Raw genomic sequence first — 25,353 nt, forward strand, 5'->3', positions numbered from 1 at the left:
GTCAACTCTACGACCACTTTTCACTTGTTTTTGTTTGCACCAAGTTGCACTGAAAGGACGTCCAGCTTCATCTTTTGGAAAATTGTCAAAATTATCTTTACGTCCTTGCTGACAAGGGCCTAACTCAAGCAGAGCATGTACTAAATCAGGCATTACAGGTGTGTCACAAAACAAGTGTGGATCTGCTGGGTATTCCCTATGTGTGTCAACAATAGCACGGAGTCTTGCTGTGTCATTCTTGTCCTCTGCATGATAGTCTGCCGAAGTAATCAGGTCTTCTGAGGACTCCATGTCCACTACCTGTGCAGCCACAGGAGCCTGGATGCTGTAACCAGCTCCTAGGTTGAAAGCAGGTACTAGCAAGTCTTCAGAGGGTTTTACCTCTGGTGAAGCTGCAATGGCTGGGGCACCATCTCCAGCTCCTGGGCTGAAGGTAGGTAGCAAGTCTTCAGAATGTTCCACCTCTCAAAAGACGTGGGCGTGTTGAATGAAAAGTAGGCCTCCACCTTCACATATTTTGACAATTCTTTTACTCGATTTGCATCTTCCTTCATCTTCTTTGTGTCCCACCCAGGTAGTTTCTTCTTCTTAGGGCACTTATCCATCCCTTATCAGAAACAAATAAAATAAATATGAATAATATAAGATTGTTTTTAAAATGTGATTTATTTTAAAAACTGTCCACACGGCAGCCAGGTCAATTTCACAGCTCTATGAATTTGACGCCTGTCGAATTTGGTCAGCAAAGTGTTAAATGATTTGTTGAAAAGGCACCACTTTATTCAAAACTAGAGGAGAAGCAAAAACAATCCACACACTAAGAAGTAATCAAACAGACTGAACACTTTGAAATTATCCAAAGGGTTCAGCACTTGTTTATACTGCAGGAAACAATTCTTATGAGTACGCGCACTTGTGTGGGTGCCTGGATGAGTGAGTGTACATGTCAACCGATAAAAAAATGCACCAACAAAATGGCGAAGACAAAATGTTTAAAAAAATGTGGGTTTCTTGGCTCTTGCAAGGGATTCGCATGTTACAAGACTGACTAATGCTATAGGGGTAAGTGTTACAAGTGTACAGACGACGTTTCTACTGCATTTGATTATGTGATGGAAGCTACTGCCCAATACCAGGGGCTTTCCTCCCCCCATGCACCATACCCCCTGCAATGCCAGATTTGCTGTGTCACAAGCCCAAGGCTGGGTCCAAGCGGGGAGGTCCCACCCTTCCCCACTCTGCAACCCCCTCTGCCAGCTCGGGAGAGGCACCAGAGCTAAGCACTGCGAAGTTGGCCCAGCCCCTGCAGCCTCAGCTCCCTGCATTGTCTGGAACCACCAGATTTCTGCCTTTTTTAAATTTTAAAAGCTCCAAAGGAGAAGCAGATTGCTCATGCCAGGTTCACCTTCCCTGCGCATTGCACGGCTGGAGTCCCGGCACAGCAGACTCAGGAGTGGGCTGGGGTCTGGGGATGACCAGCTACTGACTTGATCCTTTGGGCTCCGCCCCTGTTCTCAGCTCAGCGCCCGGATCCACTCCAAGCAGGGCCACCTCCAGGCACCAGCTTATCAAGCAGGTGCTTGGGGCGGTAACTCGGGAACGGGGTGGCACTTTTATGTATTTGGCAGCAATTCGGTGGAGGGTCCCTCACTGCCGCTTGGAGCGAAGGACCTCTCGCTGAATTGCTGCAGATCACGATCACGGCTTTTTTCTTTTTTTTTTTTTTTGGCTGCTTGGGGCGGCAAAACCCCTGGAGTCGGCCCTGGCTCCAAGTCCCCAAGCACTCTGGCTCGCAAAGGCAGCAGTACTCCCCCCCACCCCTTAATGCAATCCCAATACTGCCGCCCCAAGGCACCTGAGCCCCCAGGATCCCAGTGAAAAGGGCTGGGGGGGAAGGAGTTGGTTTGCTTTCTGAAAGGCAAATTCTGCACAAAAAAAGCAAGTCCCACTGATGGGGGACGCCCTAGCTCCCAGACCACGGCTGCAGCCCCAGGGCTGGAGTAGCTCTAGCTTCCTGTCTTGGCCTCAGGGTTGGGGGAGCTCTCACTCTCGCCGCAGCCCAAGGGCCATGGCAGGAGGGGGAACAGAGCTTCTTTGGTCTTGGGGCCACAGTCAGGGGGCAGAAAGGAACAAACAGGTTGCAGGGCCACAGTAGGGGGGCAGAATGGGGCAGACCGTGAGTAGAATGGGGTGGGGCTGTAGGGGGAAGGAGCAGAACGGGGTGTGACTGTGGGAAGGGCGGCAGGCGGAAGGGGCAGGACAGGAGCGGGACTACAGGCAGAAGGGGTGGGGAGGGGCCCCACACTTGATCTGGCCCAGGGCCCCACGAAATCTTAATCCAACTTTGGGTGAGATGTTTACAGAAACCTCAGAGGATTCTGTTTTGCAGTCAAATCCAAAAAAGCTGAGCCTGGTTTTGGGGATCTGCCACAAAAAACATTTGCACAATCCAGGAAAACACAGCCTCTGTAATACCTCCAGTATCAGTGCCTTCAGGCATCAACTGCTGCATGCACATCACATTTAACTAAAGCTGCCCAGAGGCAGCATGAGCATCTGCACACAATTATTCCAAATATTCTTCCCCTTCCATACAGGCACAAATGTATGTTCTTTGCTTGTTAAGCACAGTTGCTGCTCCCTCCCCACTCCTAAATTATCCTCCTGATTTAGCTGACAAACAGGGCTGATAACAGGGGTGCCGCTGTCAGGAAACGCTGACCAGGCCCCTCTACCTGGTCAACTCAGTCCTTTTATTGGAAAGCGTTACTTTCATGAAGGCTCTATTTCTTCCCTCTCTCTTCAACTGCTTTCCACTGCCAAAGCTGGCCCCAGCCCCTGCTCGAACTGTCACAGAGAGGTAAGAGAGAACCCGGCTGCTCCTTTCTGATGGGCACAGTAAAGGAGATGGAGTACAACTGCCTCCTCTACCTGGTCCCTCACTTTGTTCCCTCTCACTACAGCCACTGCTGGGATCAGGAAAGATGGAAAATGTGCAAGAAAAATTCACACGAGCAACTCAAAAGTGAGAGATCTCAAATTATCTAGGAGGGGCTCCGGGCCAATGCAGGAGGCTGGGGTGTGTGGGAGGGGGTACAGGCTCTGGGCTGGGGGTGCGGGTCCCAGGGTGGGGCCAGAAATTAGGGGTTCTAGGTGCGGGAGGGGGCTCTGGGCTGGAGCATGGGGTAGGGATGCAGGGGGGTGAGGGCTTTGGCTAGGGGTGCAGGCTCTGGTGTGTCACCAGGGATCAGGGATTTGGGATGCAGGAGTGGGCTCCAGGCTGGGGCTGAAGGGTTCAAAGTGCGAGAGGGGCCACTGGGCTGGAGGTTTGGGGGTGTGTGGATTTGAGGGCTCCAGCTGGGGGTGCAGACTCTGGGGTGGGGCTGGAGATGAGGGATTTGGGGTATAAGAGGGTACACCGGGCTGGGATTAAGGGATTCAGAGGGCAGGAGGGGGATCGGGGTGGGGCAGAGACGCAGAGGGGTATGTGTGCAGGCTCCGTGCAGTGCTTACCTCAAGCTGCTCCTGGAATGAGCGGCATGTCCCACTTCCCCCTCCGGCTCCTACTCAGTGGCGCAGCCAGGAGACTCAACGCGTTGCCCTGTCTACAGGCACCGCCCCTGGCAGCTCCTATTGGCCACAATTCCTGGCCAATGGGCTGGGAGCCATGGAGTCAGCACTCGGGGAGAGGGGACGCAGGCAGCGTGTAGAACCGCCTTGCCACACCTCCACCAGCAACAGGAGGGACCAGAAGCAACTTGTGTGAAGCTGCCCATGAGCACTCTCCATGGACCTCAAAATGTTTACCGCGGACACAGTTTCGGTATCCTAGGTAGACATATTTTGTAGGGATATACAGGATTTATATTTAAATTTCAAGAGTTTCTGTTTGTCTTTTATAAAGTTTAACCTGTATAGGCAGACATCTTGGGTAAGATCTGAACTTCTCACAGCGTCTGAGTAGGAGCAGCCCATGAAATCATAGGCAAAAATAAAAATATATATGGGTTTATTCTAGTTGCTGCAAAATGAGAATGCATAGTCCAAATATTTAGGAGCCTCCATTGTGGCTTTTTAGCTTGTGAAATCGGATCTGTATCATTTGCACCTTTATCTAAATATGATCAGTTTAAACATTCACTTGGACCTGCAGAGGCAGTGGCCAAATGTGAACGGAGAGCTCATAAAATAGAAATAACTTTTATATGGAAATCAGAATTCAAAAGCATGGTTGAGTCAGAAACTCAATGTACAGCAGCAGTCAAAAAAAGCGAACAGAATGTTGGGAATGAATAAGAAAGGGATAGATAATAAGACCAAAAATATCATATTGCCTCTATGTAAACCCATGGTACACCCACACCTTGAATACTGCGTGCAGATGTAGTCACCCTATCTCAAAAAAAGATGCACTGAAATTGGAAAAGGTACAGAAAAGGGCAACAAAAATGATTAGGGATATGAAACAGATGAGAAACATGACGAGAGATTAATAGGACTGGGACTTTTCAACTTTGAAAAGAGACGACTAAGTCAGGATATGGTAGAGGTCTATAAAATCATGACTGGTGGGGGAAAGTAAATAGGGAAGTATTATTTACTCCTTCTCATAACACAGGAAGTAGAGGTCACTAAATGAAATTAATGGGCAGCAGGTTTAAAACAAATAAAAGGAAGTATTTCTTCACACAATGCACAGTCAACCTGTGGAACTCTTTGCCAGAGGACGTTGTGAAGGCCAGGACTATAACGGGGTTCAAAAAAGAACTAGATAAATTCATGGAGAATAGATCCCTCAGTGCCTATTAGCCAGGATGGGCGGGGATTGTGTCCCTAGCCTCTGTTTGCCAGAAGCTGGGAATGAGCGACAGGGGATGGATCACTTGATGATTACTTGTTCTGTTCATTTTCTCTGGGGCACCTGCCACTGGCCACTGTTGGAAGACAGGATCCTGGGCTAGATGGACCATTGGTCTGACCAAGTATGACCGTTCTTACATTATGTAACTTATCCTAGTATGTCCAGTTTGTATAGGGGAAGGTCAGCAGACTCCAGCTGTTAGATTATTGGGATTGAAAGAAAAAAAAATATGCCAGTCAAAAAATTTACAAAATATTCTTTGTCCTTTGAAGTGGGAAACTAAAACAAAATAAAAATCACCAAATACATGCTTGTAAAACTCTCCAGGGTCAAATTCTCAGGTATGCATGCAGCTCCCACTGGAGTCACACTGTCATTGAAAATGGCCTGAACCTTTGAAAATGAGGATGACTACTGACTACACTTAGTTGATTTCCGCTCTCCAGAATATATTTCTCAAATGGGTGAAGGATGCTAAAGGATGGTGGGCAAAAAAAAAAAAAATGGGGCTCATCAGCATTTGAGGTTTATATAGGTCATCCAGTAAGAAAAATGATGTGCAAGAAAAAAAATTCTAAAATAATTTTCCATGTAGTAAGTCAGAATCTGCTTTCTGCTACATTCCCCAGCTGCAAAAATGTTGTTAGCGCATTCTAGTGCATTTTAGGATTTGACTTCCTTCAACTTCATCATCAAAACAAGGGAAATGACAATTTTCTGACTATTCCTTAAGATCTTCCCCTCCTCTCCCAAAAATCCACTACCTCCTTCAATCTCTGCCCCACTTATTGCATTGACATGTGCTATTCCCCTAGCAATGGGCTCCTGTTTCAATAACAGGCATGCTATATTAAGAAGCAAATCATGCCAGCACACCTGTGAAAACTGGGAAAGGATCCTAATTTAAAAGCAATCAGTAGCTGAGAGCAGGGACTGAACATCAGAAATCCAGGGTTCTATTTCGAGCTCTGCAACTGACTCAGTTGATCACCTTAGGTAAGACAACTAACCCCACTGTGCTTCAATTTATCCATCCTTAACACCAGTATTTTAAGGTTTTATTATTATTATTTTTTACTTGTTTAGTGAGCTGGGTTGTTTCTGTCAAGCCAAAACTAAAATCCAAACAGCTGTTCTCAACCACAATTGAAGCGAGGAAGCAAAGCAATAAAGATTACATCTGTGATGAAAGAGTTAAAACATTTGGCTAGTGTTATAATGGTTTATGCTGAAGTCAAGCAAAGTGCTCTGCAGTGATCCAGGTGCTGCTGGCTCTGTGGGACTGTTTGAATCACATACTTTTGATAGCACCTGGACAGTGATCAGTACATACTTCCTCAGTTCTCTACATTTGCCACTTGGAAATGGAAGTCAGGAATCTACAGGAGGCAGCAATAAAATGAATTATTTTAAACTACCCATTGTGATCGCTCCTCGTTGGTGAATAGAGCCAATCTATGTCAGACATGTGACCACAGAATACTCTCGCTATTATCATTCAAAGCGCCAAAAGGAGTCCAGTGATGTTCCACTAGTACTTTTCCACAGACCAAACAGGCACTGAAATGTTCAAGGACTAGGGTCATTATGTGCAAAAAAAAAAAAGCATTTTACAATAGGCCTTCAGAATTAGTACCTTCTGCTACAAATCCACCATTAATAAGTAAAACTGATTGCACTGCTAAAGAGCATTATTCAGAGTGCTCCTAACTTCTGAGCCATACTTTGTTAATTCACAAGGGGGCTTACTCATCCTGACAATGCAGCTGGCTGGAGTAGACACCAAGGCCCTGGGGTTCTCTGTGTAAGATAGGGTTGCCAACTTTGGTTGGTTCCTGGAGATTTCATCAGATGACATAATCTTTAAATAAAGATTAATCTTTAATTCCTGGAGATGCCAGGACAATCCTGGAGGGCTGGCAACCCTGGTGTAGGGGGGAGAATCTAGAGGATCCATGGAGAGACATCTTCTGGACCACTCTCTTCCCAACCCCAGTTTTACTCTGTACCATGCAGTGGGTGCACATTCCTCATGTGGGCCCCTGAAATCATCTTCATACCCCTTTGTGTAAGGGGAAAAGGGGATTCTCATTCAGGCCTGGCCTAAATTAGAAAAGTTGCACAAGGGTAACTACATCAGCGTAAAAATCTATGAAGTTATCCCAGCTGAAAGCCCTAAAGAAGACACACTGTGGGCTCAATCTGAAACCTGTTTACATCAATGAAAGAATCCTACTGACCTCATTGGCTATTGTATTAGGACCTTAACCAGTTGCTGCTTCTCAACCCATTGAAACCTTACTTAACTATTAAGCTAAACTAATCTAAACGTATGTCCACATTCAATTTTTAAAAAGTGATTTAATTATACCAATGCAATTTTTATCATACAGACAAGTCCTAAGAACAAAATAAAATATTTCTAGCTGACATTTTGATAATCCTCATATGTGACAGTGACCTCCCAGGCCTCCACCACCAAAAGCTTGAGCTGCTATAGCTTGAACTAAAGCACTAAACCTCTCTGTCTGCAGCTGTGAATAAGATTTGGGGAGAGGGCGGAGTAGTTGGGGGCGGGGGCGGTGGGGAGAGAACCATATTATACATTCTCACCAGACAGACTAGACTCTCTTTGGTCATCTTTCATTGCTTATGGGATGCAATAAATTAAAACACAAAACAATGTCCTCTTGAAAGCAAACATAAGTTACTAATGTTATTAGCCCTCCACATACTGTTTCCAAATTCTCCAAATCGCACATTAAGATTAAAGAAAGCCATGCAAAGGGCACTGCATGCAGGGATGCATCTTGATTCAAACTGTAACAAAATGCACAAGCATGGTAAAATAATATCACAGAGTTTTCTCTGCAAGTGTAAAAATATAGTAAGTGTCCATGGATTTTTAAAATACGCTCAGTTGAATCATTTTGAACCAGGAATCAATTTAAAATCAACAGTCAAAAGGCCTATTGTTCTCTGTTTACCCATTTCAGAGCCGCACCCAGACCCTCTGAATGCAAATTCAAATGAAAACGAAAGTGTACAGCATTTCGACATCAGCGTCTGAAAATATTTACAGAGCAGATCAAGTGATAATAGCAGCAAGAGAGTTAAGGAACAGATTTCTCAAGTTACTTTAGTTGGAGTGAAACAGAAAATTGCAGTGGCAGTGTGACCTTGTATTTCTGATTGACCAGATGGCTGGAACTGTCTGATTTATGAAAGCCTGAAGCAGAAATACACCTTTCTTTATCATCTGATGCTATTCAGTGAAATGACGTGGCAGCCCCCAACCAGTCACTAGTGTACAAGTTTCCTCATCTCAAGACCATCAATGGCATTAATTTTCACGCTTATAGGCAGATGTTGCAGAGAGGCTAACGAATGAATGGGACTGGACTTCTGGGACTCTACAAGTGGTTCCCCCACAACAGAACATTAAGAGAGAGAGCAAGGAAGTTTGAGCACCCGCTGCTCACGCTGTACCTATTCTGTTAATAAATGAGGCCAACCTCCAGGACAGTCAGTCTGGCACCTTCAGCAATTCACACAAGCACTACATCCACTACAAATAAATACATAAAGAAAGAATAAATGCAGCCATCTTGTCATCAGTAACTTTGAGAGGTCTTTGGCGCAAACTCTTTAGTTATTGATTTTAAACATCAAATCTCTAATTATTTTGGAGCATTTCTAAAACAAAACAACCCAGAAAGAATCTAACTTTCAGGGCAGAAATGCAGAAGAACAGGATGTTTTGTAAGATACAAAGGATCACATACACTTCTTATTTTTCTGAAAAGAGCCCTTTCACCTGATGATCCTAATTCCAACCTCAGTTACACTGCTGTAAGTCAGGAGTGACGCCATTAAAGTCAGTGGAATTATGCTGGTGTAAAAATGGTACAAATCAGGTCAGGTTCAGGGCCATGTACATTGATTGAGTTACATAAGACACAATGGGATTACCCAGCCCTCATTTTACACCAGTTTTGCACTGATATAATTCCTCGGGTATCAGTGAAGTTACTCCTCATTTACACCAGCATAACTGAGATCAGAATCAAAACTGATATGTCTGAAGAGTATGCAGCCGTATGTTTTTCCACAATTCAAAATGAAAAAAAAATAAAATAAAATCCTCCTGTCATCATCATGACATGCAAAGGACTTTCAGACTCTCAGGCTAGAAGAAAAGGGTCATGTTACCTTTTCTTGCTCCCAGAAGCAAAAACCCTGGATAATACTCAAGTCAGTGGTGCAGTTTATGTTAGTAAGTGGCTGCAGAATCAGGCCTAGAGAGAGAAAGACTATGACACAAAAGGAGCAGAGAGAGAAAAATATTCTGATAAAAAATAAAAGCCTGATTCTTCTCTCTCAACAGTTTTACGCTGCAGTAACTCCATTGATCATAATGGAATTAGTCCTGATTTATATTAATGAGAGGAGAATCACACCCTGAGTATGGTTAAGTTCACACACACACACACACACACACACACACACACACACACACCATATGTGGGGGTACTTGTGCCAGCATATCTTTTGAGGAAAGCAACAGAATCTGCTTCCCTTTGGCTAGAAAGCCACCCGCTGATTTCAATTGTAGGACAAACGTGTGAACTAAAAGTAGCTTTGTGATCCTTGCCAACCCAAAGAGTAGTTAGACTCCAATTCCATGAGTTTTACCCATCAGCAATATGCAGAATTAATGGGGACTTCTCAGTTTCACACTTGGAGAAGATTAAAGAAAGAATGAATTGAGCAAAGGGAAAATTTAGGCTGAATGTCAGGGAAAACATCACAACTGGAAAGATCTAGAAAGTCATGGAATAGCCTCTCAAGAAAGTGTCACAGTTTGGAGTATTCAAAGCTGGACTGGAGAAATGAAATCCTCATATTAACGACACAATAAACAAGGACAATGCAAGCTTCCCAACCACCCCACTCAGACTTCTACTAAAAAAAGACCAGTGTTCTCAGCAAAGATCATGGAGTTCTTTTCTAACAGCTACCCTTGGTGTTGGTACTGCTTACAAGAGCTGCCTTAGCATTCACAAGTCAATGTTATGTTAGCACAAAATGACAAAGAAAAAAATGAATAAAAACGGGAACTGAACAGGAAAAATGATGTATATTTTTCATTCCTGGCTGCGCCCAGCTCTAAACACCTGTTGCATGCGTCTGTAGTACCAAGATAAAAACCACAAAGCCGATTATCTCCTAAGTAAAATGGTTGGGAAATAACTAAACTTCATTAGAAACAGCAACCTACAAAATCCACAGGTAACCTTATGGTTAAACACTGAGCTTCTCTCAACAATGGAAGACTTCCACACACTGCTAACTGCTACCACAACTGTGGCATACTCTCCCACACTCCTCTGGGTTAATGCGGCATTTCACAAAAAAGAACAGGCTGCAAGCCCCGAAATTTGGCTTTCCTTCTTTCTCTCAAAATGCTTGCACATGCAGAAACAAGTCACCGTCTGTATGTCAAGCAGCACATGTTGCTGTTGCTGAAAGCAAAACAGAAACATACATCCATTGTGACCAACCTAATACCCTTTCTTTCAGACCACGGAGCTGTTTCATACATTGTGTGTACTTACCTTGCAGGGATGTATTAGGTAAACTTGTTTCATTCTCTCCCATTTAAAAAAAAATTCTGTATTAAGCAGCCAAGCAGTCTCAAGTTGAGTCAGTTACTGTGCAGGTTTTGACCTCCAAACTTTCTACTGTAGCGCTGTAACCGTATACCTGACTTTCTTCTGTGAATAATTAGTATCCTGCTTCCTGAGTTACCTGGGCTTGCCTGACCTGTTTCTCTATGAAGTGACATCACACCCTTTGATCTCTCATGCTGCATTAACATGTGCTTCAGACAACATTGCTTTGTCTAACTTAGGACACTTCTGTTCATTTTCCCCAATTCCTTTTATTACTTTCACTTCTGTAGGCAAAAAGCTCTTTGAACAACTTTTATCATGAGCAGATAGTGTCACAGTCAAAACGCTGAAGCTTTTAGAAAGTAGTCATTGATTTTAAAGATTCTCTACATTTCCATTTCAGAGGGGAAGCTAAAAATAAAATGTTGACTGTCATGCTAGTCTATGTGGGAGAGAAACTTTACAGGCACAACTGTTGAGCACAGAGAAAGATGAAAATTTGAGGTAGGGTGGCATTGGCAAAATCCTCATCAGACAAATTGTGTGTGTTTCACAAAAATTATCTCCAAGAAAAATGATTTACCTCAACACTGCAATTTCAAGACTGTTTTGACTGTATCATTGAAGAAGGAAGGGGAGTACAAACAAAACAAAAGGGTTATTTTCTTTCTCTACCCTTCCCGCTCTAGCCCAAGGACACAAATGCGAAGATAATCTTACCCAAACTGCAAGTTTGTGGTCTGAGGAAATATTTACTCTGTTCTCTTACATGAGGCAAACAAGAAGCATTTTCATATATTCATGCCCAATTTACCAAACAAGTATCATTGGCTTTTTAACTACTTTATTTTATTTTATCTTGACATTTACATGCATATCTACAAAATATAAAACAGTGCTGATAAACTGGAGCTATAACATTACTCTGAGGGAACAACTACAACAGAAATTGAATTAAATACTATTAAGGAGATACGGCAATATTCAGCTGTGTTTAGATCACTTATGGGTATGTCTGTGCTGCAATCACGGGATGTGATTGTAGCGTGTATGGACATATGCGAGCTAACTTTAATCTAGCTAACATAGGTACTGGAGAGTGAACCTGTTACAACATGGGTTTCAGCACGGGCCGTACAAGGCTGCCCAGAACGTTGGGAAATTGCTCGTTGGGCTGGCCTGCACTGATGCCCAGGCTGCCATGGCTCCACTGCTCTGCCACCTAAGCTAGTTAGATTAAAGCTAGCTTGGGTATGTCTACACAAGTGGCAATCACACCCAATGGTTGCAGTGTTGACATACATGATGAGTACAATCCAATCAGTAACGCTAGACATGAGTCCCTTCCTTACAAAAAAAGGCATATATTTTTAATGTTGATTTTTAATGTTTTTCTTCCTCTAGCTGCAGCAAAGCACGAGAAGAATGGTTTCAGAGTGTGAACAAAAGCATAAAGAAATAACTGAGCTTAACATGCAGTATGAAGATTTCAGTGTTATCTAGCAGCTTCCTCTGATACACTAGTAACTTAATGGCATTTTATTTCATACTCACTAGACAATTTCTCTTATCTACACACACAAGTATTTTTCAAACATCCTCAAAGAACCACCACCCTATTACAAGAGACACAGCCTAGCAAAAAGAGCACAGACTGTGTGCCAAGACTGCTGTGTTCTACTGCAGATTCTATCACTAACCCGCTGTGACACCTTGGGAACTCACCTCTCTGTGCCTTGGTTTACAGTATGTAAAAGGGGAAGGCTCATACCATACTGATTGTCATTTAGAAACTGCACCAAAACCTTTGATTAAAGCAGAGATGACACAACTGTTGATAGCGGGGGCGTAATTTAAAGGTTCTGAGAGGAATGTGACTGCCACATAGAGGTTTTCAAACTGTGGGGTGCACCCCCCAGAAGATTGTTGAGGGGTGGGGCGGGGTGAGTGGCGACGCCAGGCGGCTTGGGCCAGCGACACTAGGCAGGGGTTGGTTGGGCCAGGCCTCGCACGGTGGGGCTCAGGGAGGGAATGCCACCTCCACCCCCATTCACCTCAGCAGGCCACTCAGCCTGTCTGAGTTTGGCATGCAATCAAAAAACTGGGGAGGGGGAGATGGGCATGACCCCATACACCGCCCCCACGTGTTGCCTCTGGATTAAAGGCAGATATAGATGCAATATTTTTCATTTGCACATTTATTAAGTAAGGGAACGAGATCTTCTTTCACAGAGGGATAAACAAGCATAGTGTGTAGAAAATGTTCTATACTTTAAAAAACATGAATGGAGAAGGATATTTAGTCTCCAGAACATGAAACATTCATACATAAAGCTTGAGGCAGGCAGAGAGAGGACGCAGGAGTCTCATACGCTTTCACCGCACAACTGTGACAACAAAATCTTCATTCCTCATCTTCAATGCACAATATTACAAGCCATGGTCCTTCCTTGAGCAGAGTATATCATTAAGTTAAAGTATAGGCTGTGGTGGTTTTATGATGTACCTGAAACGAGGCCCAAATGAACCCATTACATATGCTTTCCTGAACATACTACCTATACCAGGATTTGTTTCCATCATACGCGAAACCCCGAAGATAGAAGGCATGTTGAAAATGCTTTAGTGAGGATACACCATTCCTGCTTCTCATACCATGTTTCTCTGCAAAGTACTTCCAACTGCACATTTACAAACATTAAACTCTTTGATGCCCTGTGGGGGAATCTGAGTCCAAATTAGAGCTTAATCCTCTGTTTGTTCAACCCAACGGGCTGGGCTAGAGCCTGCTCATTTCTTAGCTGGAGGGAATGGTTTATGTCTACCTGAGTAACTCCTCCAGCCAATGTACTTCAAGAGGGGTATACATAGGCCACAAGAAAAGCTGTATCCAGCTCCCCTTGGCTGGAAAATGGGTCAAGTCCAATGCAAAAAGCATCTATGGCTAAATCCTACTTTCACCCCAGTTACCAGGCCCTGTACTGGGACTGTCAAGGTAGCAGGGATGGCATCCTCCTGTCATGAACGATGGGTCTGAGTTCACTCAGCTGACTATGGGGCTAATTGGCTCAGCCCTGAGGCCAGTTAACGAACCTAGCTGGGATGTGGCAGAACCATCTGACTGGCCAGCCCACCCTATTGACTGCAAGCAGCCTACAGGTCTGTATTTAATCTCAGCAGCAGCGTGTCACTGGCTACCCAGGGCTCACATCCCCAACTGGGATCGTTCCTGCTCCAACCTTGTTCTCAGCCTTGCTCCAGTCCTGCTCCTATCCTAGTCAAGTCTGTTCCCCTGTTTGGTTCCCGACCCTCTGCTCTGACTCTTGGCTCTGATGCCAGGTTCCTGACTCTGGCTCTGATCCCCGGCCTCTGACCACTAAGCCCGACTGCCCATGCCCCAGTCCAGGACACCCTCTGCCTATGTTACAGAGGGCTAGTGGAGCTGCTCTGTGGTTTTTGTGCACCACTCCGCCCTCTATGCAACCTGAAAACCCCTGTGCACTGGATTGCTCCATGGCACACAGAAGGTACAAACCTCCCCTCATTCGTACGTTGCCCCCTTGTGGAAAAGACCCTCACTAGTTCAGGGCTTTCCACTCCCATGCATGGGGAGCGTGATCTGCTCAATATTAAAGACACTGTCAGGGCAAAAAAAATCTAAATCCTGAATCCCAGTTAGGTTCTCTATTGCAAAGTATGCAGTATTCTGTTATTATTCTGTCTACATTGGTCTCTCTCACACATGCACATGCGCACGCGCACCTAAATGTCTCATTCTATTACCATTTCTAAACAAAGAGGAATTTATCATGATTTGTATGTTCTTTTACAACTGTGCAGAGGTTGTATTTTTCCATTGAAGACTATGCACTCATTTTTTTTCCAGCAATGAAAAAAGAAGTCTGAAGCAACAAAGAGAAATGTTCATTCTAGCTGCTGAGTGCTGACATTCTGCATTTGGCGGCAGGATTCCTTCTGATTTTAAACTTTTAGCGCCTACTGAAGTGTTCTGTGGCTCTTCAGGTTCCAAAGTTTTATCACATCGCCTTCTATTGATTTTTTAAAAATATATTTAAGCTTCTGAGAGTTAAGGGAATGACAGTTTTGAAAAGGTTTCTTCTATTTTAAAAGAAACTTACATTCAGAAACAGTGCAAAAAGGACTGGAATACAATTGTTTTCACACTCCCTTTTCAACAACTGCTTCTAGTGGGGTGAGGTGGTTAGTTCCATTTTATGTTCCCCTAAAACTATTCATTATGCTCAACTACGTGTAGCAATTTAAATGGGCTGTTTCCCAAAGAATCAATCCTAGTTCACCTAATTTATCTGTAGAATGACCCAAATGTAAAATACAGGAGTTTCCACCCCCCAAAAAAGCACTAAAATTGCCTTTGTTGTAAGCATAGAAAAATGCAAGTCAACAGAGGCAATTTTAGTTGCTTTTTGGGTCTTAGGAGGTCATTGATGAAGAATGCAGGGAAATGTAGTTTGCTAGGGTGTAAAACTGGTTTTCAATTATATTTCTGTTGAAAGAGAAAAGGTAAATGTTGACTCATATGGAGGTACATGATAAAACAGGTGTGTGTAACATAATGAAAATAACAAATCAGAGATATAGCAGGTGCTCCTGAAATTGAGTACTTCCCACCTACAGAAATTAAGCTTACTATGACACTTGAAAACTGGCACTTGCCCAAGTACCCTGGGGAAGTTTTTATAACACAGCAAGAACATAGGTGTGTCAAGCACACTTACTGGACTCTGAGCATCTGACACCTCCACAGATCTTCCCCAGACACCATAGCTAACACTTGCTGCATATCCAGGTCTTATCTGGATGAAACACTCCCCATGAAATCAAAAACCAGCACCCAGAAAGCTGATCACTAGATACTTACCAGTCAAACAACTGTAGGCAAGTCAGTTCACATAAGCATACAAGACTCCACACCCCTACGATCCCATTACACTAAGATCCCAAGCTTCTAACAATCTGCACAAGGTCACTGATCTGTAGGGTGACCATATTTCCCAAAGGGAAAATGGGACATTGTGTGGGGTAAGCCCGAGCCCTCCCTCCACTCCCCTTCACAGGGCTGGTCCAAGAACGCTCACCTGAGGCCCCCTCCCTGCGCAGGGCTGGTGTTGCAGCTCACCAGAGCCCTGCCTAACCCCTGCACAAGGCTGGGGCTGACATCGCAGCTTGCTCAAACCCTGCCTGCCCGCTCCTGAGCCCTGCCTCCTTTCCTTGCATGGGGCTGGCATTGCCGTTTGCCTCCATGCATGTTCCTCCTCACCCCACTTTGTTGACAAAAGTGGGCATTTGTCCTGTTTGCTCTTGCCAACTTGATCAAGTTGGCAAGAGCAAACAAGACTAATGCCCACTTTTGCCAAAAAAGTTGGGATGTCCAGGACAGGTTTAAAAAAGGGACTGTCCCAACATGGATGTATGGTCACCCTACTGATGAGGAGGCCTTTCACCATCTACAATCTCTTTATAAGAAGCCCACAATCTGTCTCACATTATGCAAACATAGCTGGATGATGCTGCAGGCCCAGTATTAGCACATCAAGTCACCCCGTCTACTCAAAATACACTACAGACCTAGGGCCATTACAAGGCAAGGACAGAGGGGGAGTAGCCATCATAATCCAGTATAACTTTCTATGGAAAAGGGATCACCTTGACACAAAAACCTTTGAGGGTATCCAAAAGCTTTGCAGATCCAGAGAGTAGTCCAAACGAACAGCCTACTAATCCCAAAAGCAAAGGTTTCCTACAGGAGCTGCCTGAGATGCTGTTTGACATGGTGATAAAGCTCTCAAGTCTTGTTTTCCTTGAAGACTTCCAACATCTGAGAACACCTCTGATGCAATGGCCCTACTTATTAATCTCTGCATAGTCATATTTTGGACCTGATTTTCGGACTGGATGTAGCTAAAGGGAAGACAAGAAACACCGTACTTATCCCTTGACTGGCCTCTGCCTCTTTCAGGCTGAGATCAGAACCTACCCCTGCTACCCAAATAAAATGAATGAGTTTATGAAGGTCCATCCTGGAAGCTCATGGACCCAAATCAAATTCCATTTACCTCTTGATTACTGTAATTAATTAAACACTATGGAATTGCACCCTGAAAAGGCTTCATGTAGCTCATTCAAGACACAGCAAGCCACCCACTAAGCAACACAGACTACCAAGCATACATCATCCCTGTGATCTGTCTCTCTTTGCTAGTTTTGTAGGGATTGCAGAGTCAGGTTCAATATTTCAGTCCTCCTCTTTCAACAGCTTCAAACAACAGCTCCCAGTTACTTAGGGACTACTACACTCTATATGTTCATGACTTCCACTTACCGTTAGAACAATGGAATGGTCATCTTCAATAGTGAAATAAACCTGGGCAGATAACAGCTTTCTTGGCAATAGGCCCTCCAACCTGGAACTTGCTCCCAGAAATAAGGCTAACAAATGTCAAAAACTTGAGGGCAAAATGCAAAACCCACTTCTTTGACATAGCTGGCACATATTAATCCCATTTCAAAATAATAGACTATAGTCCAGGTCTTCCAGTTGGAGGTGAGAAAGAGAATTGGGCAAATGATTAGCGATTTTGGGTGCCCAACTTTAGACATTTTGAAGGAGTCTGATTTTGAGAAAGTGCTGAGCATCTGAGCCTCCGAAGAACCAGGCCTCTCTAAAGGTGCTTCAAGTTGTGCACCAAAACCTGAAGCACAAAATCATCACCAGTCACTTCTGAAAATCCTGGCCAACATCTTTATGTAAAAACTTGATAAGTTGCAGAGGTATTCAGATAACACGCTGATTGGGATCATATTAGAATCTAGATAGATGGATAGGTAAGAATAGACACATTACGGTGATAGGCCAAGTGCCATAAAAATCTGGCACTTCACTATTATTTATTATTTGTAATGCAGTGACACCTACTAATCACAGCCCAAATGTGCTAGGCACTATAGAAACATACAACAGAGTAGGCCCCTGTCTCATAAAGCGCACAATCTCAGTGAGGGTATTAAGTACATGTGAAATTTCAGTGATATAATTGATTTTCTTCCCAGGATTTGGAACAGAAAATTCAGAAAGTACAGAAAGGTCTTTTATGCAATGAACTTTATTCACTTTCTGAGCCAGTCACCCTATAAACATGCGACAAGATTAACAGTAAAGGTACTGTGAGAGGGACAGCCCTTGCACAAAGCCTGCTGGTAGTGACTGAACTGCCATTCAAGACACTGCTTAGGGATTACATCCATTAAGATAATTAGTACCTAGCTTTCCGCAGTGGTAAAAATGCCAGTAGAGACAGGGGAAGACATGGTGATGGCACGTTTGTTTGTTTGTTTGTTTGTTTGTTTGTTTGTTTGTTTGTTTGTTTGATGGAGAGAAGAGGGACACGAATATCTTATTTCATGCATAACATAGGAGTGTTATGGATAGAATTATAGCCCCTTTCTTTAGTCTCCTAAATTACAGCCAGTCACTCATTCAGCCTACAACCTCTATTAAAGCTGGAGAGGAGAAAAATAGATTTGTCCTTGTGTGTGCCTGTTTTTACAGAGAAAATTGTCTACGCATAAAGCAAGAAGAAATAGTCTTGAAACACAGGAAAATATACTTTCCATGTCTGTACAAATGACAGATCAACAAAAAGGTGACTGAACATTAGCACACACTGGCTGAGAGTCTGTGGAATTGAGTCTGAGCTACCGCAAAGTGGAGTTTATAGAATCTAGACATGAAATTACCTTCCTTCATCAAAATTAGAGGACAGTTTTAATGAATTTAATTCTGAAAGGGACCTGAGCAAATATCAATCTCCCTTTGCTCAACAGCAGAGCTAGAAAATAGCCTCTCTGGGTGAAATTCACCTAGCAACACAGGTCCTGCAATATGAGACAGACACAGCTGACAGCTGCAGAGCACACAAGGGGAGATGGGGTGATGGAGAGAGGTGGTAGAGCCATGGCTGTCCTACTTGCCTTCAGCAGATCTCACTTCTGCACTAGGAGGGGGCAGGCACCAGAGTGTGGCCAGGAGGCAACAATTTTGTTTGGCAAAACTACTGAGGTTTCAAATTTTGTTTTAATTCTGCATTGGGGAAAAAACACCCAAGACTTTTGGAATGTTTTTGTGAAAATGTAATTTTCAAAATGTCTGTTTTGGGATGAAAATTTAAGGGAAGGGACGCATGAGTCACAGCAGAGCATTTTATCCCAGATCACCTGAAATCAGGGAGAGTAGTCTCTTTATCATGAGCCTTTCATATCCCAGGCCAACACCCTATATATCAGTGGCCAGCTTGCCTGCAGTTTGGTGGAGCCACTGACCATGAACTCCTGCATAGGCATGCACACAAGTCACCACTCCGAAGTTGGAGCAGTTTCCTGTCTCTGGACCAGAGAGATCATTTTCTTTTATTTTGAAGTATTTATTATTAGAGTTAGTGGGGGATTTTTCACAATTTTTTTTAATCACAAAGTGTGGATTTATAGACGTCAAAACTTTTAGCAAAAACACAGTTCTGACTAAACTTTTGCTGGGAAGGTTTCTCCTGTCTAGGATGGAACTTCTGGTTCGAGAGAGACAGAGAGAGAGACAGAGAGAGAGAGATCCAGAATAGCCAATAGCCCATTTGGGGATAGGTGGTTGTCTCTCGTTTTTCAAGAAAAAATTCAAAAAGATCTAGGTTTCATTCCAATGTGGAATGAAAACAAATATTGAAAGCCTGAAAAAAAGTGTCTCTGAAGAAGTGGGTTTTTTATCCACGGAAGCTTATGCCCAAGTAAATCTGTCAGTCTTTAAGATGCCACCGGACTCCTCATTGTTTTTGTGGCTACAGACTAACATGGCTACCCCTCTGATAATTGAAAGCCTGAAATCATTCATGAAAAATGTTTGGTGTTTCGGCCAGCCCCATTTATTATCGCACTCATCACCACCTCAGCGGCTGAGCACTGCACAAATGCAAATGTATTAAGCATCATATTGTTCTTAAGTATTTTATCCTCATTTGAGAAACAAGGAAACAGGCAGAGCAGGATTAAGTGACTTTTTCCCAGTCTCGTAGAGAGCCTGAAGCAGAACCAGAAATGGGCCTCAGATTTTCCAAGTCCTAGTCCTATGCATTAACCCTGACCCCATCCTCTCTCAGACTTAATTCCAACCCTCCTTCCCATCCAGTCCATGAATGATTCACTTGCACAATATCCATTAATTAGGGTTGTCTACAGATGTGAGAGAGAGACAGAAATTCTCCCAAAGGAAGCAATGACTGGCTAACACTAACCAGCCATAGCAAGCAATTTATATGCTTTCACTGCTGTCTTTATTGATACTATTTTATAGCACAAAGAAATGTGAGGAAACCAATACCGCCAATTAAATAGCTACAACATTAGGTCAGACTTACCCAACAGTAGTGTCTAATCTGTTATCCATGTGCCATACAAATACTATCAAAGGAGGAAGGTAATGAGGTTGAAGCTGGGAATCAGAAATCTGCCACTGACATCTGAATTCTTCCTGTGCCATCAGATGTTGCTCAGGGCATGAACGGACTCTACCATTCCTGTCTATACTGGGCCACCCTTTGCATGTTCTCTGTGTTGTTAAGTCCCATACATTTTCCTTTTTGGAATAGTGTTTGATGAAGGCCTCTTTTACATGTTCCCCAACAGTCCAATGGCAAACCCATCATGGCAGAAGCTCTTGCTTCATAACATATGTCCCCAATATTTCCATCTTCTTTGCTGACATGATATTTGACAATGCCTCAGTTTTCCTACCTGTAAAAAGAAAACATTTTCTTTTTCCCTACCCTGTGCCTGGCCTGTCTATTTAGATTGTAACTCTTTTGAGCAATAAGTCTTGAGATCTATGTACAACTGCTAATACAATGGGGCCTGATCTCAGCAGAAGCCTTTGTTATTATTTGTACGACAGTAACACCCAATCACTTCCTTGCACATAAGAATATTTAGCTACCTCAGGCTCAATTATTTAGGGTAAGGATGGCACTTTGAGACTGAAGGAAGGTAATTAGAACAACATGACCAGAAACATAATAAAACAGCAGATATTTTGCAAAAAAAATGGAAAAAGAGAGAAGTTTGATGCCACAAGCTTTATAAAAAGAGAAAGCATGCTATCTGGTAATAGAACCCAAATTTAGGATGAAGGAAAAGAGGGCTGGATTTTGTCGCTAGCCATCAAATAATATTATGTTAACTTTCTGCATGAGACATGAAGTGTCATGTTTGGAGGGATCTTATGGCAAGTGAAATTTAGGCTCATTTCCCAGAATTCTGAAAGTAATCTTCTCCATTGGCACAATCTGCATCATCAACTCCAAGCCTTTCACTTCAAGCCAGTAAAGCAGAACTGCTCTTTTTGCCCACAAAAGAAGTTTATTTTCCATCCTTTAAGATAAGCTTTCCATCCATGCTCACTCCGAAAGGGACAGAGGTAGCTGAGAAATAGCAAGAATAAAAAGCGAACAGCTTCATGTTGGTGTCTGCAAATTCCTGTTATCAAACAATCCATAAATAGAAGTGCAGAATGTTTTCTACCTTTTTTTTTTAATTCTTTGGGGGGCAAGAACTGTCTCTCTCGGTATATGTACAAGAACTAAGAAGCATCTAAACTGTACCTGACAGGGAACAATATGAGCTCTTTATGTATGAGGATTATCTCGGTGTCTGCTAAATATAACACAGTGAAGTCTTTTTATCCACAACTCAGGCAGAAGATGGGACAGCAGCATTACAGGCATCCCTATACTGCACTGTCAGTATGCTTACACCTGTCGTGGAAGCACCAGCTGTCGAAGGCAAGAGAATAATTCAGTCTCTATACCCATCCAGTCCTTAGCCTCAAAACTGCATCTGAGGACAGTTGTGCCAATTAATTCCAGCTGCCTGGAGGCTCATTTGTTTGGTACTTAGCTGAGACCAGATGTTAACGAGCATATCAGATGCTAGCTGGCCAAAGCAAAGCCCTACACTCAACTCATTACTCTGTCTGTAACATGGTAACTTTGGAGTGCTGCACATGATCAACTCCAAATTTTCAGGGACTATTCTGGGCATCCATGGGCAGAACCTTGTTGATTTGGGAGCAAATATGAACATCAGAAAAGTCTGATCCAGAGGAAAATCAGGGGCCCCAGACTTCCAGCTGGGAAGGCAAAGGAACCTCTCTGATATGTGTGGGCAGCAGCAGAAGGTGACAGAGGCAGAGGAAGGCAGGGGGCAGAGACACAGAGGGGAGCACAAGGTGCCTGCTGTGGTGGAAAGGAGAAAGGAGCAGGGAGGAGGAGGACAGAGCTCCTTGCATAAAGGAGAGGATAGGGGAATTTGCACCGAGTTCCTGACAGAGCTGTAGTGGGAAATAAACACAATTACTGATTCCCAGTCCCAGCCCCACCTCCCCCAACTCCAACTATTAGACAAGACTCCTTCCCTGTAAATGTTATACAGGACTAAACATAGTTTATAGGCTGATTGCGGGATCTAAATTCAATATTATAACCTGGCTTCTTTCTACGCTTGATGCTTATGTTTGTGGCTGAGTTGTGCACTCCTGCCTTCATAAACAGTTTCCATTTTCACCAGGCCCTCTCCAAGTTGCATCTCCATAGTGCCTGCACACCTTGGCTCATATGTGCAGTAAAGAAAACAGTCAGCAGGGCTAACTCCGACATTTTGTGATGGATTTGCAAAACTATCTCTCTCACATAGTTTCTGTGCACTCAGGATCACGCCATTATATGTAAAGCTTCCCTGAAAATCATCTGCTGATCCTGCCCAAAATTCCTAACTTGTTCTATCTGATTTTTGGTTCTGTTCCCCTACTCTTCTACTTCAGGAGACATGGAGCTCAGCATGTAAATTTGTTTCCTATGATATTATATACACAACTAATTCATGGGAACTGGGACGGTGCTGCATGAAATACACACCCCTAAAAGTATCATGTTTCTGAACCAATGCAATATTAGTAACACACTTGTTTTGGCTATTAAAGGGCCAAGACAGACACATGCGATCCAGCTCGGAAACCAAAACACCATCATAGGTAGGACATCTTACTATAAACCTTTTAGGTATAAAAGAAAAATAAATGAACTAATATAGTATTTACTTTAAACAAAACACGACTTCTGGTGTTCAATTCATCCTTGATGAAAAGGACACCAGATGCTTGGATTTTTGAAATGGCTTTTCTAAATGTACAGAAAAGCACTTCACATTTGTAAGGAAGAAAAACGTGCCTGTTCTTGAGAAAAACTCCTTCATTTATTTCTGATGCAGAGAAAAACAGCCCATGCTGCGCTGAAAAGCATTAACATTTCATACATTCGCATACAAACTGACAGTTGCAATATATTTTCCACACAATTATCTACGTACACTAAAAATTGCCGTAAAGCTCCATTTCAGAGACAGCTCATACTACATAGGGTGTAATAGTCTTTTTTTCATGTTCTGAGCAATATAAACGTTTCCCCTCCAGGAACATTGTCACTTTTGACCGATGTGAGATCTCACAAGTGGAGATGAGGCAGACGCTTAACAAGACTTAAGGTCAGTAAGAAAATCTCTCAAATGGAACATTTTAATTAGGTCCACCAATGAAAACAAACTGCAAGGAGGTACAAGGAAGAAAATAAAGGGAAAAGATTTTTTAAGAAAATCATTAGATACTTGTGGAAAAGAAGAAATAAGGGTAAAGATTTCTACAGTGCTTTTATAAAGTAACAGCCTTCTGACTGTCATTCCCCCTCCCACCTCCTATAGGTGTCAAGTGATTTTAAATTTTGTTTAAACAAATGCGTAAACTCAAATTCACATTTAATTAGGATTCCTCCTCACTGTATAAAAGTAGCTGGTAGGGGGCAGCAATATGGGACACCTTTTCTTCATGGAATTAAGGTACAATTTTATACAAACCATTTTGTTCTCTATAGTTTCTTATGCCACTGTCATCACTGTAGTATCTAGGCACCATCCATTAATGTATTAAGTGATTAACTACATCTACCACATGTAGTTCATTGTGAATCTCAAGGTGCCCCGGGAGGATGAATGGATGTACAATGGAGTGTACCAGTTTGGAGCAGAAAAGGGGAGTTCAAAACTTTCATGATTTTTTTTAGACAGTCTTTGGTAATCCACTTGTAAAATCTGTGTTACATCCTGTAATGCCTAATTCATTACATAATTATGAACGTATGTACTCATTGTTTCCAACAAATGAATTAAGTGGCCCAGGAGCTGTGACACACCAGAGGCAATTGTGATGTGGTAGATTGGGAGTCTATGTCCAAGGTTCTGACCCAGCTGACACCAATGGAATTGTGACTATGGACAAGTCCTTTAACCTCCTTCTCTCCACCTCAGTTTTATCATCATTTTGGGGACTGGTGTTTTTCCATAGAAAATATCCATTTTTCATTATTATTTTTTTTGAGGAAAAATGAACACTTCAGTTTTCAGCAACCAAAACGTTTTGAAAATGTTTTGTTTTTTGGCAATTAAACACTGAAAAAGTTCAGCTGGCAGATTTCATTGTTGTTGTTTTGGGGAGGTTGGGGCCCTACTGGCTAAATTTTTTAAGCTTTCAGATGCCAAAAACAAAAGAAGGGGAGGTGGAAGGGGGAGGATGGTTATCAAAACCTCAAAAATTCTGTAAAAATATATATATTATCAACATTTTTCATGGGGAAAAACAACTATTTCCTAATTAGCTCTAATGCTCACCTATTTTTTTGTGAAGCGTGTTGAAATATATGGATGAAAGATCATGTATAAGTTCTGTTATTTTTAGCAATATTGTGTGTAGTTATTATTAGCAATATTTTTATTCACTATTTATATTGTGGTAGTGTGACAAAGTGGGAATTTTCTGTCATATTTTTATGAATCCTATGTGTGCGTCGATTTCCCTTATATGCCATATTGTTACCAGTGAGTAGAAAAGGACTGTTTGCTCTCAGGGCAGACTAGGATGTGCTTGAGACTAAGTAAAATTTAGCTTTAAGTGAAAGAACTCTTGTGTTGTCCTGTTTGTGCCAGCCATCTATTGGTCATATGGCCGTGTCTCTCCTGATTTACTTCTTGACACCTCCTCACACAGAGTAAAGTTACCAAGAGCTTTGGGTTGAAAGAACCCTGGGTAACAAGGGGACATAGGTATGAATCTCACCTACCTGTCTGAGATTAAACAGGTCATTGGAAAGAGACTGATTGAAGCTGACCCTGTATCAACAGAGAATTTGTGAAGCCAATGGTGAAGTCAGTCAGCAGGACACTGACACGTAGGGACCAATGATCCATAGGGAGATAGAGTTCCCCATCTCTCAGCAGAGAAGCTAAGCAACATCCTCCAGCTCAAGAACAAGGGACTGGGAATCTGTGAGGTGAGGGGATAAGAGTTGGAATGAGCTGGCGCTCTATCACCAGGAGTCTCACCATGGAGATCAGACAGAGAATTTGAACAATGGGGTTCACTACAGCTTGGCTGGGCTCTGTACTAACCAGAATGGCCTATACTTTAACCTTCAGTTCCCTATGTTAATCTCAGCGTGTTCTATGTTGTGTTCCAGTTGGCTAATAAACCCTATTGTTTGAGTGTCAGGGCTTGGCTACACTGGCACTTTACAGCGCTGCAACTTTTGCGCTCAGGGGTGTGAAAAAACACCCCCCTGAGCGCTGCAAGATACAGCGCTGTAAAGCCTCAGTGTAATTAGTGCCACACTGTAAATGCTTTCGAGCTACACAGAGTTC

At 43.0% G+C, this 25,353-nt stretch overlaps 1 protein-coding gene across 3 annotated transcripts in view; it reads right to left on the reverse strand.

Annotated features, from left to right (window-relative positions):
- NAALADL2 (N-acetylated alpha-linked acidic dipeptidase like 2) overlaps positions 1-25,353 on the reverse strand; it is a 921,662-nt gene that overhangs the window by 656,504 nt on the left and 239,805 nt on the right. The window contains exon 1 of one of the 3 annotated variants that reach the window (XM_030575532.1): positions 10,480-10,548. The exons of the other annotated variants lie outside the window; for them this stretch is intronic. Within the exon in view, the coding sequence (XP_030431392.1) occupies positions 10,480-10,522 (43 nt within the window). The 5' untranslated portion in view covers positions 10,523-10,548. Of the gene's footprint in view, positions 1-10,479; positions 10,549-25,353 lie in introns of those variants that run through there. 3 annotated transcript variants of the gene reach the window in all.

The sequence above is a fragment of the Gopherus evgoodei genome, chromosome 9 (genome assembly GCF_007399415.2).
Source record: "Gopherus evgoodei ecotype Sinaloan lineage chromosome 9, rGopEvg1_v1.p, whole genome shotgun sequence".
Lineage (NCBI taxonomy): Eukaryota > Metazoa > Chordata > Testudines > Testudinidae > Gopherus > Gopherus evgoodei.